General features: G+C 33.3%; 1 protein-coding gene across 13 annotated transcripts in view; it reads left to right on the forward strand.

Moving 5' to 3' along the window:
- The window catches only part of MYCBP2 (MYC binding protein 2), a 180083-nt gene that overhangs the window by 148285 nt on the left and 15967 nt on the right, over positions 1-15831 (forward strand). For 12 of the 13 annotated variants that reach the window (XM_032677746.1, XM_032677745.1, XM_032677732.1 and 9 more), the window contains 14 exons: positions 1127-1296; positions 2089-2333; positions 3012-3179; positions 4876-5033; positions 5445-5644; positions 5927-6076; positions 7525-7685; positions 8283-8439; positions 9075-9299; positions 9932-9997; positions 10822-11061; positions 11200-11298; positions 12248-12328; positions 13579-13845. In XM_032677746.1, coding sequence (XP_032533637.1) covers positions 1127-1296; positions 2089-2333; positions 3012-3179; positions 4876-5033; positions 5445-5644; positions 5927-6076; positions 7525-7685; positions 8283-8439; positions 9075-9299; positions 9932-9997; positions 10822-11061; positions 11200-11298; positions 12248-12328; positions 13579-13845 — 2387 coding nt within the window. The remainder of the gene's footprint in view (positions 1-1126; positions 1297-2088; positions 2334-3011; positions 3180-4875; positions 5034-5444; positions 5645-5926; positions 6077-7524; positions 7686-8282; positions 8440-9074; positions 9300-9931; positions 9998-10821; positions 11062-11199; positions 11299-12247; positions 12329-13578; positions 13846-15831) is intronic. The other variant, XM_032677725.1, reaches the window with a different exon arrangement.

Below are 15831 nucleotides of genomic sequence, written 5' to 3' on the forward strand. Positions count from 1 at the left end.
AAAATACTACAACATTTTCAAAGGGTCAAAATAACACACTTGTACTGGCAAACTTTGCAAAATAAGGAAACTTGGAAAAAGTGTAAAGCATACAGTCAACATAAAGCATTTCATAAAGGACTGACTTAGGAAATTTCTACCCAACAAGAAAAGTGAATAAGGAGAAGTAGTAATAAAGGGAGAAAGAGGGGAAGAGGGGAGAGGAGGGGATAGAGAGAGAGAGAGGGCAGAGAGAGGTGGGGGAGAGAGTGTTGTTTTGAGCCAGTAATAATTTTTTTCCAGACTCTCACAATTATATACACTAAGTTAAAATTTATACTTACATAAAGATTATTTACACATCTTTGTATGTGATTTCAAGTAGTTCTGGATCTAAACTTTCAAATACGCCAAATAACATTGTTTGAACCACGGTCAAAATAATGTTCTGACCTTACAGCAGCTCTTCAGAAACATGCCATTTTTTTACACTTTAGGACTTGAAACTGTGCTGGGAAAATTGAAAATAAAATAAAAAATGAGATTGGTCATTTGGAGTTTCTACTTTGCCAAAAGTTTTCTGTTACTGTTTTACTCTCAATAGTAGAAAACTTTTATTTATCTACTGTGTCAGTACTGGGTATCAAGGACTTAATATTTGGTATACTTTCTGGTATGTATGTTTTTTTTTTAACTCTGTATGCAAAGTTAAAGCAAAATTTCTATTCAGCAATTATCAGTTCCCTGAATCTTTCTGAGAAATGCTAATCAGCAAAGGAATACACTCCATTCCCTCTTAAGCTTTGTTAGCTAGGAGGTAAGGTTTTCGTGTTTATTAAATCACAGATATTGTTGGCTAACTTATAAGACTGACCTTACCACCAGCTATTTGAATAGGGAGCTGTTGATGCTTTGGACAATTTCCTAATAAAAACTTGAAAACTTTATTATTTCATAATAAAAACTTGAAAACATGGACAGAAACGTTGTTTTGTAACCAATTCAGACATACGGAAAAGTAGAAAATTAGGCCAGGAGAAGACAGGTATCTTCCTACCTCCTCTTCATCCCTCTTCTACAGTAATAGAAGATATAATAGTAACCCTTCTTTTGAAATAACTTGTTTTTCCCTCTTTCGCCATCATAGGTTGTGGCCGTTACGCAGGTGGCCAAGGTTACAACAGCATTGGGCACTTCTGTGGAGGATGGGCTGGCAATTGTGGCGATGGTGGTATTGGAGGGAGCACTTGGTATTTGGTTTGCGATCGATGCAGAGAAAAATATCTCCGTGAAAAGCAAGCAGCAGCAAGAGAGAAGGTATTTTCAGCTGGTTTTCATATGTTTAGATATCTGTCTCCTTAATAGTGCTGTGTTCACAACTTGAAAATAAGATTGGACCCGTTTAAAAAATTTGGAATTTCATAACTTTGAAAGGTTTTGGAATATCCTCTTATGCTATTGTTAGGTTTAAGATGATAAGATAGAAATTTTGCCAACTTCCAAAATTCCAATCAGATTTCTTCTCTTCAGATGATAGTGTTTTCAAATTTATAATTTTTTTTTTTATCCCACTATAACTGCAGCATTGAATGTAATACCTAATTTTTTTAAGTATTTGTCAGTTTATTTAACTTTGAATTGTTATATTTGTTTACTGAAATGAGTGCTGTTTTAACTTTGCGTTTATAGTTTCTTTAATGATCTTAATAATCCAGAACATTGGATACAAGATGCCACTAGAGCAATTTTTAATGGGAATAGAATGAAAGGTGATGTTCTTATATTGGTGTTTCAGGACTAATTTCAAATTCTTGTTTAAAGTATACAAATAAGTTGAGGTTCTAATGTAAGCAGAACAATGCTAATTAAACTTTATTTTTTTAACTGAATTTGTTGAAACTTTGTGCAGACAAAATTAATCCTGAGGCAGTTGTCAAAGCTATCAGCTTTTTATTAAATGTTTTCAAAGTTTTAAAAATAAAAGAAGTGCATTTTGTCATAGAAAATATTTTACAACAGGAAGAATCAAACAGATTTAGTATAAGCTATGTTATCAGATTTTCCTGTGGTGAAGTATAATTTAATTATATGGTTTTTAAATTTATCTAGATTAAACAATCTAGGAGAAAACCAATGCAAGTTAAGACACCTCGTGCCTTGCCAACTATGGAAGCTCATCAAGTGATTAAAGCAAATGCGCTCTATTTACTGTCGCTGAGTAGCGCTGCTGAGCCTAGTATCCTCTGCTATCACCCTGCAAAAGCATTCCAGTCTCAACTTCCCAGTCTCAAAGAAGGAATTTCTGAAGACTTTCCCATTAAAATGCCATGTCTCTATCTACAGACTTTAGCAAGGTGATTAAAGGAAGTGTATGAGTATTGACTTTATTACTCACCTATGTATAGTGTTGAATAAAAATGTGTTATAAACTAAATGAAAACTTATATAGAACAATACGTATTTTCCTAATTCTTTATGATATTTATTCTTCTGTCTCTTAATCCATGATCCTTTTCAATCTCGTAAATTGTATTTTCTCATAATGTCAAATATACCCTAAGTAGTTTTTCAATGCTAAATATTTTTTAACAAAAGTTTAGTTTCTGTCCAAAGAATTTAGAATTTCCCACAGAGTTTAACTTGGTGTGTTAGTAGCAGACATATGTGCTACTTTTTCCTCTTCACAGTTAAAAATAGTAAGAAGGAAACCAGACGACTTGGCCTTTCTTGGTACTTTTAAGTAGATTTCACTGTAGTGTCTCGTGTTTATGTTGAATAGATGTTTGGACCTAAAATACATTCTGGAAATACCTAAAAAAAATACTAAAAGATAGTAAAGAGTGATCCCCACTCCCTCTTGCTTGAAAATGCCGTTGTATTTTCCAGTACCACTTTTAAGTCACAACTAGCTTAGAAGCATTAGTACGCAAGGAGTAAATGAATAGTGTTGGCTAACTAAATGTATTGGTGAAGGACTTTTGTGCAGGAACTTGTAATCCTTAATCTTAATTTAAAAATCTAATTTGATTTAGGCATCATCATGAAAATTTTGTTGGGTACCAGGATGACAACCTCTTCCAGGATGAGATGAGATACTTGCGCTCAACTTCAGTACCTGCACCGTATATCTCAGTTACTCCTGATGCAAGTCCTAATGTCTTTGAAGAGCCAGAGAGTAACATGAAATCTATGCCCCCAAGGTATTTCCTTGTAATTCTAGGTACTACATACAAGTGTTAAAGCATTAGGATAACACCAGTTAAAAAAAAAAAAAGGAAAACATTGCTGCAGTTAAGTAGCTGAAGTATCAGATCAGCACAGATCAGTCTCTGAAATGGCAACAAAAAAGCCAAAAGGATATGAAGCTGTAGTTAGAAAAATATCTTCAGGGAATCATAACTTATCAGGTATATTTTCAACCATTAGCAATGGAATATGTTTGATTATGCAAATATGCAAGGAATATGCAAATCACAATTGCAACTTTTAACTGTACTGCAAACCAATTGCTTCTCTCTAGAAAGATCGTGGGTTTACAACCTGAATATGAAAAAATTCTGTTCAATTGACAAGGACTCTTAACATACCTCAGGGGAATTTATCCATAGTCTTTACTCTAAGCTTGCTTGTCTCCTAGAGAGATAATTTTTTCAGAATCTCCAAAACTTTAGAAGTGATCTAAAGATCAATAATCCAGGGACCAAAGCTGTTGCAAACTCCTTGAAAATGTAGCAGCTTTTTTCACTGTATATCTATTCTTTACCAGAACTGACTGAGTGTATATTAATGGACTTTTTGAAAGAAGTGGCTGTTGTTCTCCATTCAGAATTTCATTTTGAAGGGAAGTTTTAATGGAAGGAAATTTCATTACCTTACAGTTTTCAGAGCAAATGTTGCTGCTTCATTCTGTGTGGAAGTTAAAATGTTACTGAAAAAATTACAACTTAATGCTATCTAGGACCAAGAGTGTTAGATGGTTTCTGTCAGGTTAAGCCACTTGCTTATCTCATTAAGTTTACTGTGGTCTAATTCAAGCAGTTACAGAAATTTTTGTTTTGCTAGGCTAAAAAAGGCTCTTACTGTTACTAATAGTCTAGAATCAACTTAGATGCTTAGTGTTTTCAGATGTCAGTGATTCCTCATATTATAGTGAGGATGTAATGAAGAGAAGACTTGCTTTTAATCTGTTTTTATTTCAATCTGTTATATTTTATACTGACTGCAAAAACAGTTTATTGGAATACTACAATCTACAATGTAGTCTTTTCAGAAATAGAACTTTTCTAACAAAACTCCTTAAGAGTGCTTCGTATTGGTATATTCCTTTATTAAAACTGTGGACACCATGGTCTCCTGAGGCCTATAGGGACAGCATAAGCTGGGAGTTCTTCTGCAGACTGTAAGAAGTCCATGGAAGGTAAGGAGTAAAACATGTCAGAGGTATAGCCATAGCAATTGAAAATTGACTTTAAGGCTAGTGATGTTAGAAACTATATACTTCACATAAAGTTCTAAATTTCAGTTGGCTTGCATATTAAAAATTCACTCCATAGATGTTTTCATGTGCATTCTCAGGACAAGTTGGGTCTGAAACTTCAATTCAGGCATGATCTGTGTGTTTGTATCTCTCTAACAAAAAATACCTAAATTCTTGGAATCTACCATGTACATCATTACATTTGTTTATAAAGCACTTGCATGCTTTTTCACCATGTGTAATTCTAATACATATTCCTTCTTTTTCAGCATTTAAACAGTTATTAGGTGCATAAGACAAACTTTCACGCAGTATAGCATTGTCATTATGAAATGCATGTATCTTTATTTAATATTTATGTGTAATTCAGATGATACTCTATATATTTGTTAATGAGTGTATCACTTATTTCTTTGTAGTTTGGAAACCAGTCCAATAACAGATACAGATCTTGCAAAGCGCACAGTCTTTCAAAGATCATATTCAGTTGTTGCATCAGAATATGACAAACAGCACTCAATTTTGCCAGCACGTGTAAAGGCAATCCCTAGGAGACGAGTCAACAGTGGAGATGCAGGTAAGAGCACAGACATCAGAAGCAGGGAAAAATTATTCAAGTATTTGCAGTTCTTCTTGGAAACTGTAGACAAATGTATTTTTTAAATAAATACATGTAGTGGCTTTTATTTCTAGTTATTAATAAACATTAGCTCTTTGTTAGTTGGCACAGCATTAGCCTAAAATCAGCTCAGGAATTACTGATTTTGAAATTTATGGTGAATCTTTTGTGCTTGATTTAAAAGTGAAGGTGGTATTTTGTTTCTCATTTGAAGCACCATTTTTCCACATTGCTTTTTTTAATGCAATTTTCTCATGGAAAAAACACATCAATTCTAAAAGTGCTTTATTGCTTTTCTTTTTTACTGTGACTATAAAATTGAAATGTGCAAAGAATCTAATGTGTGTATATTTTTATGCTTTTGAATAGAAGTGGGGTCCTCTCTCCTGAGACATCCATCTCCTGAACTTTCTCGGTTAATCTCCGCCCACAGCTCTCTTTCCAAAGGAGAGAGAAATTTCCAGTGGCCAGTACTGGCATTTGTAATCCAGCATCATGATCTGGAAGGACTTGAAATAGCAATGAAACAAGCCTTACGGAAATCTGCTTGCCGAGTCTTTGCCATGGAGGTATTAATGTACTAATGGACCTTGTATGATTAAAATAAGATGGTTGTAAATTCTGTCTTGGAACTTTTTTTTAAGATTATGCTATGTCCCCTGTAATATAGTTGTCATTTTAGTAAACTGTTACAGCTACAGAGCAATGTGTCTTACTTGAAGACTTTTGCATTATTATTTGCCTGTCCAAAAGCATCAGTGCACCTTCATACAGAAATGGTTTAAGAAATGGTTTTACTTCAGTAGGTTTGCTTAACCAATTGATAACGCCTTGTATGTAATTTATTTTAGGCTTTCAACTGGCTTCTTTGTAATGTCATTCAAACTACTTCTCTTCATGATATTTTATGGCATTTTGTGGCTTCCCTGACTCCTGCACCTGTAGAGCCAGAAGAAGAAGAGGATGAAGAAAATAAGTCAAATAAAGAAAATGCAGAACAAGTAAGTAACGTTCAGCATTCCTTTCCTATCTGTTGATTTTGTAGGCAAATTAGAAATATTTTTATGTGGGGAAAAAAAAATTCCTTAATCCTCTCTCTGTGAAACAGAAGCTTAAATTGTAATTAAACTCATTTTGTAGACATAGATAAATTAATTTTTCTTCTAAATCATCAGATTTTTTGTGCTGATAAAAAAAAAAAATTGCATAGTCTTAATGCATTACTGTTATGGGAAATAAAAAAGAAAAAAAAGCACAAGCATGTTGTTAATACAGTAACAAAAAAATGTACAGGTTGCATTTTATTTTTCCTTTGCCCCACAATGAGAGGAAAGAAAAGAGAAAATATTTTTCAGAGAAGCTTTGTGGTTTGGTCTACTCTGTCTTTCAGTGCTCTAAGAAAAGTCCGTAGTTAATAATGAAAATGTATCGTTAATTTGCATAATTCTTTATACATGTGTGTATATATATAAATAATTATATATATACATAATTCTATGTACACTGAACATAGTTAATGTAGTGATTTAAGGAAAATCTATAGTTAGTTATGTAAAATAGTATAGTCTTAACATACCACGCTTCCAAAAGGTATCATACAATCTCTTCTAAACTTAGCTCTGATTTAAAACATTACCATGTCCTCAAAGAATAGCTCAAAAGAAATCATGCTAGTACTATTAGTAAGTCAGGGTTATCTTTATCACTTCAAGTCTAATCCAGTTTTGAAATGAGATGTTCTGAAATTAGCCTTTTCAACATTGTAACCTGGTACACTGCTATAATTGTTTACAAAACAACTATAATCTTGGCCTAAATTTCATGTGGGATATCAGCTTTTCTCTGTTAGCTTATCAAAATGCAGATTTATAATTCTATTTACCTATATTCAAGTCTGCCAAATTCTTGTATGTATACATTATATCTGATTTGCAATAGCTCTGTGTATTGTATTTTGAATGTTGTTTCTCGGTTTCGCTCCAGCAGTTTTCTGCCTTGTAGTAGTTTCAACTGCTACACCAAAAGCACTGCTAGAGTGAGGGAAGTGTGGTCCCACTGGTCCTTATGCTGGTCAGCCTCCAAAATAAGAACCTTTATATAAAAGAATAAGTGTTTGTTATGGCTGGGTTTTGCTGCTCAAAAAAGTTGTTTTTAACAGCTGGAATATGTTATTTTTTTCTAGTTTCTCAGATTATTACAGTGTAATATTTCACATCTTTAAATCATAAGAAGTAAGTGGTAGCATACAGTATCCTTCCCAAATTCTCTGTTTGAGGTTCATGTATAACTTATTGTAAAAATTCTCTGACAGGAACTGCTCTAAGTTCATCTTCATTACAGGATTGTTGCAGTTACTCTTAAACCAAATAGCATAAATGTTTTTATTTACTTCACCTTTTTTTTTCTTGAAAAGTCTGGTAATAACATAAAAAATTACTTCACATCTTAGGAAAAAGACACAAGAGTATGTGAGCATCCTCTGTCAGATATAGTGATTGCCGGCGAAGCAGCTCACCCCTTACCGCACACTTTTCATCGCCTTCTTCAGACAATCTCTGATCTTATGATGTCTCTTCCCAGTGGTAGTGCATTACAGCAAATGGCCTTAAGGTAAGCACAAATTCAAGAAAATTCTTAAAAGGCTGGAAATATTGTAGCATTATAGAAAAAAAGATTTTGCATGGTAGATAGAAAGCTTATGCAAAAAGGAGCGTATCTATCCTTACCATTAGGAAACGTATACGTAGAAGACACATGTATGTGTTTATACATATAAATAATAGTATAAAAGACATGTAGAGAAATGTATTTGCTCTTGAATTCTGTATGGTGTCCACTGTGAAAAAGAAAACATATTACTGAATAACATGGTAGTATCTGTGTGTATGTGCATGGTAGCGTAATGCCTTTTGCTCAAAAATCTGCCACCTGAATAGTATCTTTAAACTGTTTGAAATTTTTTCTGTCTATCATGTCTCAAAGACAAAAAATGAATAGTAATGGTTGCATTTACTATTAAAATTCTAAGAAAAGTTTATTCCTGCCTACCTCAAATGATGCGTAGAAAAACTTAAGGTCCTGCAAAATTTGAAGTTAAAGGTTTATAGAAAATATTTTGAGAAGCAAAAATGTAATTAATAGTTTCACTGGTAGGTTATGTCTTTGAACAATATTCATAATTTTAAAGTCCACTAAATGTGTTTGCAGGTGCTGGAGTCTCAAATTCAAACAATCTGATCACCAGTTCCTGCACCAGAGCAATGTTTTTCATCATATCAACAATATTTTGTCTAAATCTGATGATGGAGATAGTGAAGAGAGTTTTAGTATCAGCGTTCAGTCTGGTTTTGAAGTCATGAATCAGGCAAGTATTACACCTCCCTCTCAGAAGCAGAGATCATTTATGAAGAGCATGTACTTCGTGTGATGATTCTGTTTGAATTAAAAATTGCTTATTGCAATGTCATATTTCCTTGAATGTATCTCAGTTTGGAATCTTGTTGCTGATATTTCTGTTCTCATGTTTAGCTTTAGAGATTGAAATAATGACCCTTAACCTGTGTATCACTCAAACCTAAATTTTGGAGCAGTGGTTTTGAGTGCTGATTTATAAGTGAAGTGTTTGGGGAGTGTCTTGTAGTCTGTTTGTGTCATTGATTTCGGTAATTTTTTAAATGCTGTCTACTTTCAGTTCGTATTTGCTTATATATTTTTTCTTCTGTTATTCCAAGGAGCACAAATCAATACATCTGGTTAATATCTTTAAATTGTTTTCTTCCATCTATTAATACATTTAGGCATTTGCTAATATATTCAGCTCTTAGCTATTAATATTTCCCTTGATTTAAAGGACTAAATAACTTAAACTAATAAATGACAAATTTCTTGGAGAGCATATTCCTCAGAACAGAAATGTCTGTATGGTTTTAAAAATTGTAAATAATGCCTGTATCTGGCCTTACTTTCAGCTGTTCTAAGTATTTTCATGTGTTTTCACAGGAACTGTGTATAGTGGTTTGTCTAAAAGACCTAACCAGCATTGTTGACATTAAAACATCAAGCCGACCTGCCATGATTGGTAGTTTAACGGATGGGTCTACAGAAACATTCTGGGAATCAGGAGATGAGGACAAAAACAAAACTAAAAACATCACAATTAACTGCGTAAAAGGAATCAATGCACGTTATGTTTGTGTTCATGTAGACAATTCCAGAGATCTTGGGGTAAGAGGAAAATTAAATTAAATGTCTGTTGTTGAAGTCCAAGTTGTATGTATTCATCAATCAAGAACCACTGTTATCTTTGTCAAGTTCAGTTGGTAATTCTAATTCATAAGCTCACATTTCAAAGTAGTTTCTAAATCCTTTAATTTTTAAAGCAGTAACTGTTATGATCTGTCTGATTTTGCAGTCTGTCTGAGTTTGCAGTTGCGTGAACTTGAAACTGGAAAACTTAATTAATTGGCGTCTTCAGTGTCAGATGCATATTCAAGCATTTAATAATTTTAAGTTACTTTTCTTGCTCATTGAAATAAGCATTGAAATAAGGAGCTTTTGTAAAATCCTAACTATTTTCTAGACTTTCTGCATTTTTTTTTACTGATCTGTACAGTAATGTTACAAATATATCTGTATTTCAACTACAGCTCTTAATATAAAGAGTAGTTTTTTGGTTTTCTTTTTTTTTTTTGAGAGGTCTGCTTTGCAATTCTTTCTCCTTGGTTTTTATCACTTTTAAATTTTTGGTGGGGGAATGAAACGACTTCTCTCTTTTATTACATACTCTCTTAATACAGGATTGATTAGAACTGTCCTCAGTTGAAGTGTTTCATTCTTATTTTGGTTGTCTGTTGTAGAACAAAGTGACTTCAATGACCTTCCTAACTGGCAAGGCAGTAGAAGATCTCTGCAGAATAAAGCAGGTAAACATTTTAACAGCTGGCATAGGAAAACTGCTGTCATTTTTGGCTGCACATAGCAGAGATTTTTCTAAGCAAATAGTTTCCACTTCTTCTGGTAGATCAATTAGTTTACAAATATCAGGCATCAAAATAATTCTTGGAAAATACTGCATTTAATAATGATAGAATTCAGTCATGGATACTGAATATTGATCAAGCTTTTACTCTGACTTCCGGTAGTAACAATTGCATATATTTCATCATATATGAAATATATGATTCTTATAGCGTTATTGATGTTCATTTTTTAAAACAATATGTATTTTAAAACAAGCTTAATTTGTTACAGTTCGTCTCTCTTTTTTACAATTCTTAAGTCTTGCATGTCTTGATAAGGATAGCAGACATTGACTTTCACAGAGGTACAATTTCTCTGGCAAGGGTTTGTGTGAATAGGGATGAAATAACTACTGAAAATTGTGTGTTGTATTTTCAGTTAAATTATGGTGGCTTTTTTTTTCTTTCTTAATTAAAGTAGTGAGCAAATACTAGTTCTAAGAGTTGAGTTTTTTTAATATGTGAACTCTTGTTTTGAGGATAAAAGGTATAGGTTGGCCACTCTTTCTAATTAGCTTTATATAATTTTTTTTAAGTTTGAGACTTTTTTTTTAATCTGAATTCAAAAGGTTGAATATTTTTATAATTAGAAGTCTTACTGCTCAGGATGAAAATTTCATTGCAAGCATTGTATTTGTTGCAGTGATACAGGATGGGTTTGTTTTAAAGGTAGGTGACTTTTTGTTTGACATAACATCAGTTCCCATCTTTATATTCCTCTTTAATAGGTAGACTTGGATTCAAGACATATTGGCTGGGTAACAAGTGAACTTCCTGGAGGTGACAATCACATCATCAAAATTGAATTGAAGGGTCCAGAGAACACACTGAGAGTTCGACAAGTGAAAATTCTTGGATGGAAAGATGGTGAAAGCATTAAAATAGCAGGCCAGATTTCTGCAAGTGTCGCTCAACAAAGAAACTGTGAATCTGAGACGCTGCGAGTATTCCGACTTATAACATCCCAGGTGGGATTTTAATGATGCATTATACAGTGAAAGTTACTACATATTGTAGATTTTCAATGCTTTATGTTTTAATGTAAAATGCCACAGCTGCATCGGTTTATCTTTGAGATATGCTAATTGTCATTGTCTTTCCTCCAGGTATTTGGAAAACTCATCTCCGGAGATGCTGAGCCAACCCCAGAACAAGAAGAAAAAGCATTATTGTCTTCCCCAGAAGGAGAAGAAAAAGTACACAATGTATTTATTTGTGTTCTATCAATAATACTTTGCTGAAAAAATGATCCAGGATGATTTTCACTCTTTATCCCATTTCTCATGCGTAATTTTTAGATCAAAACAGAAGTAAAATGCCACAATTGCTTATTTTTAAAAAGTTATAATGGATCTTTTCATGAATAAATTATAATTGAGGGATATGCATTTAATGCAAACATCATAATAATGGTGGCACAAATTTTGCCTGCAATTACAGAAGTACTTAACACCTGTAGTAGTGGTCAACCTGAAAGTCCTTGCCTATTATCTTGTGCCTCAAGAGGGGCTCTGTTGATCTTTAGAAAAAAAATATGAGGAAACCGCACTACTATCCTTTCACCTGCTATACTTCTCTGTCTTCCAGCAAGGATTAGTTTAAGAAGTGTTCCTGAAGGGTTACTGTATATGGACTGTCCTGTTTAATAGCCAAAATTGGACTGCCCTTAATGAAAGTAATTTCCTTTTTCAGAAGATAGATAATTTTGATCTACCCAGTACCTGTGGCAATAAGTTCTACGACTGGATTATACAATTGTAAAAGTGTATTTTTCTCACACTAACTGTGTGATAACTTGGTTGTGTGTTCCCTGTTTCTTTTATTATGAAACATACAAACTGAAAGATATATTCTGTGCGGTGCTTTACAAAGACTTAATCACTGATTGTATTAACCTACATGAAGGGGTTGAATCTCAGATAATTATACTCCACTTGTTTTGCTTATTATTTTTTTCATTTCATGCTCAAATTCCTCTTGAAGAGGTATTTATTAATCATAGTTAAATTGATCTTGCTTACATATCTTATTTCTCTGTAACAAAAAGCTCAAACTTTTAAAACACAGTTTGTTGATACATTCCATGTTAATTGCTACAGTAATTATGAAATGTTCTTGAAACTTTTGATCTGATTAAATATGCTTTTTATGAAGGCAACATCAGATGCAGATCTGAAGGAGCACATGGTAGGGATCATATTCAGCCGGAGCAAGCTGACAAATTTGCAGAAACAGGTTTGTTCATTTTGAAATTATTTGAGGATTAAATATTTGTGCCTTTTAATAAATATGCTCATTTTCAGGGAATATAGAACCATTTATTTGGTACTTCCAATTCTTCTGTTCTTTATGAACAAATTTTGGGTTATATTTTAAATAGTATGTGTGTTTATTCTATATGTAAAATCTGCAGAAATTAACACTGAGAAAATTCATTTTAATTGGATAAAACCTCTTACCCTATTAGACTCAATTCCAAAAGTTTTAGAATTGAGTTGTAAATGGTACTTCCTCATATTTGCCAGTAATAATAGCATAGTAGTAGACCTTCACAAGGTGAGGTTCAGTGACAAGAGTTTAGATGCTTAGTTTATACATGTTTTCTCCCCATCTCTATCATCAGAAAATACTTAGATTTGATAAAATTTAATCCTAAAAAGATAACCAGTGCATACATTCTTAAATTGCTCTTTTTTGTAATCAGTGAAATTTTGGGGTTGGGGGTTTATTTTTTGCTTGTCTGGTTTTTTTTCTAACATAAAGCAGTAGTTAGAGTATATTTTCTTTGGAATACTTAATTTTTTTAAATATATCAAATAAGTATCTTTTATATTATCTTTATTATACCTATAATAAGACAAACATTGCCATAAAGATTTTCACAATAATAAAAGAGCTATTAATTAATTTTGAAATTTGTTAGGTTAGTAAGTTAAGCAGAATCTACTCTTTTGTCACTGAGCAAACTTTAAAATCTCTTAAAAATTATTTTTAACATGCTAGTGGTAAAATGAAAACATTATTTCTACAGTTTTTAAGCTTCCTGAGTAATAAACAAATCAAGAGACTTAAGTATTTTAATAAGTCCTTTTCTTTTGGGGGTATTGAGTAAATGTATTTTATAGGAATTTTTTATGTGGGTTTTTTGGTGGGTTTTTTAGCCTGAATTCTAGGTAAAAAATAAACTAAAAGGCAGGAACTAAAATAAAAAGAAAATAATTTCAATTAAATTTGCCAGAATGAAAATGAGCGAATTCAGTATTAAATCTAAATCTTAATTCTGAAGAATTTTATCTGGTCTTTGCTTTATGCTTAAATGCAAATTTTCTTCTTCATTTGAATTTATGTTAAAAAGTAATTTAAGCACAGGCAAAATTTCACAGGTTTTCCATTTTAACTATAGTTGTGAAGGTGCCTCAAACACAATCACTTTCACTTTCTAAAAGTTTTTAGAGTTATTATGTCTTTGGATTCTGTTTGGATAGGTGTGTGCCCATATAGTCCAGGCCATCCGAATGGAAGCAACGCGTGTCCGTGAAGAATGGGAGCACGCCATCTCCAGCAAGGAGAATGCCAACTCACAGCCCAACGATGAAGATGCCTCTTCTGACGCCTATTGCTTTGAGCTGCTCTCCATGGTTCTGGCACTGAGCGGCTCCAACGTGGGCCGGCAGTACCTGGCTCAGCAGCTGACTCTGCTGCAGGATCTCTTCTCATTGCTACACACTGCTTCCCCCAGAGTGCAGAGACAGGTGAGTGCCAACTGCTCCTTGTTTATCTTGGTATTCCTGGAAAAATGTCTTTAGAATCCTAAAATTGTGTGCGCGATATTATAATGTGTACTTGAACTTATTCTTTTTATTAAATATTCCACATAGGGAATAACTGAAAATAACGCAACTCATTTTGTTACCACAATAATGAGGAGAGGACTAGTAAAAATTTCTGAATATGTAAAAAAAATAAATACAGAATTTCCTTTTGGAATTTAAGTGTCAGGTTTTAGGTTGGTTTTCCAGTTTTTGAATGGGGTTAAAAAGTTTTATGTGTTTGATATATAAATACATATATACTCCAGCACCACCACAATTTGACTCTATGAAACTATTTGTAGGAAGCACAAACAGTGCTGAAGACAATGAAGGCTACAGTTATGAAATTAAAACAAAGTCGCTTTTGAGCAAGTTTGTAATGCTTTGTCTCCAGGAGGTAGAACTGAGGTGTAAGAACCCAAAATTGCTTAATTAAGTCATCATGAACCTAACGCAGCAAACTGAAATGTCTTGAAGTAATATTGCCCTTCACCTTTCTTGTCCTTATTCTGAAGGATTTTGAATAGGGCAGGGTAAAGTGCTTTTTCAAACCATACATCAAAAGGACATGTGGTTTGCTTGGCAGGGGTTGTTCCTGAAATTGAGTAGGATGCACAAGAGCAGTTAGTAATTTTGTATGTCCTAATGGGTGGGATCTTTACATAAGCATGCATCTTTTGTTTGGGAGTGCTGTTGCAAAGGATTCTTCAGTCAATCTGAACTTCACAGTATTCAGTGAATCTTACTTCACAGTAGCCCAGTTGATCATGTTTAAAACAGTTTCTTCCATGTTTAGGTATGTATGTTTGGTTTGTCAGAAATTTTCTTTCTGCTGCAATGACTAAGAATTCTTTTTTTTTAAGATGAAAGTTCAGATTCTAAAGTTTGCACTGTCTTATGACTGTGGTACTACTTAAATTTTTACCTGTCTTCTGTAGTATATTCCAAAAAAAAGACTTAAAGTTCATGTATCGCATTTATCTATTTATAAAGGACAACTTTGTCTACAATTATTGTATATAATTGCAAGAACCAGAGGTGCTCCTTTTATATATCAGAGCTGTTAATTTTTGATTTTTCAAATGTATGAAGTTTAAAAGCTGGTGTGTTTATTTATTGCAAATAGGAGCTCTGTACAAAAAGCAGTAAAGTTTTCAGGTGTGAAGGTGTGAGGTAAGATCTCATGCCACTTCATTGGGGAAAAGGGTATGAGAGAGTTACATAATTGCCCCACTTTATATATGTTTCATACGCTCCAAATGTTGGTAAATATTTGCATGATTTGAGGAGGCAATAGTTTTAATATTGTGTTTGACCTTAAGGTACAGTGACAGCTAGAATTGTGGAATGACCAATGACTGTTTTGCTAAATCATCGTAACAGATGAAGCAAGGCTGCACTGGCTAAGATTAGACCTTGAATAAGTAGAGGATGGTAAAAATGTCTGTCAAATGGACAGGATCTAAGTATCCAGTGGGTTTTGAGTATTTCATATTTTGTATATATAATGCTCATATAGCCTGTGTAGGTAAGATGAGAGGTTTTTAATTACCAGTGTCTGTTATTGAACTGGCATGAGTCCTTAGCATGTGTCCTTAGCATGTAAGTGTAGTAATGTGGAACTAGGCAGTTCATTTCTACTCTTGGTATCCTCAAGCAGAATTTTAATATCTGTTTCTTTCTGAATTTGGGTGTTGTCTGTCTGAGCATGTGTATAGTTATATGCACATAATACAATGTAACTATATAAACACATTTACCGTAATGCACTATCTTGTTGTAAGCTGCTGTTCCTTCTCTAGGTGGATTCTAAGTTCCTGCAAGGTAAAAGCATTGCAGAATTTCTTACAGTAGTAATTAAGTACAGAAATTAGATTCAGTCCTTCTTACTGAAATAGCTTGTGAAGGAGAAAGACTTTATTTGAT

The sequence above is a fragment of the Chiroxiphia lanceolata genome, chromosome 2 (genome assembly GCF_009829145.1).
Source record: "Chiroxiphia lanceolata isolate bChiLan1 chromosome 2, bChiLan1.pri, whole genome shotgun sequence".
Taxonomy (NCBI): Eukaryota; Metazoa; Chordata; class Aves; order Passeriformes; family Pipridae; genus Chiroxiphia; species Chiroxiphia lanceolata.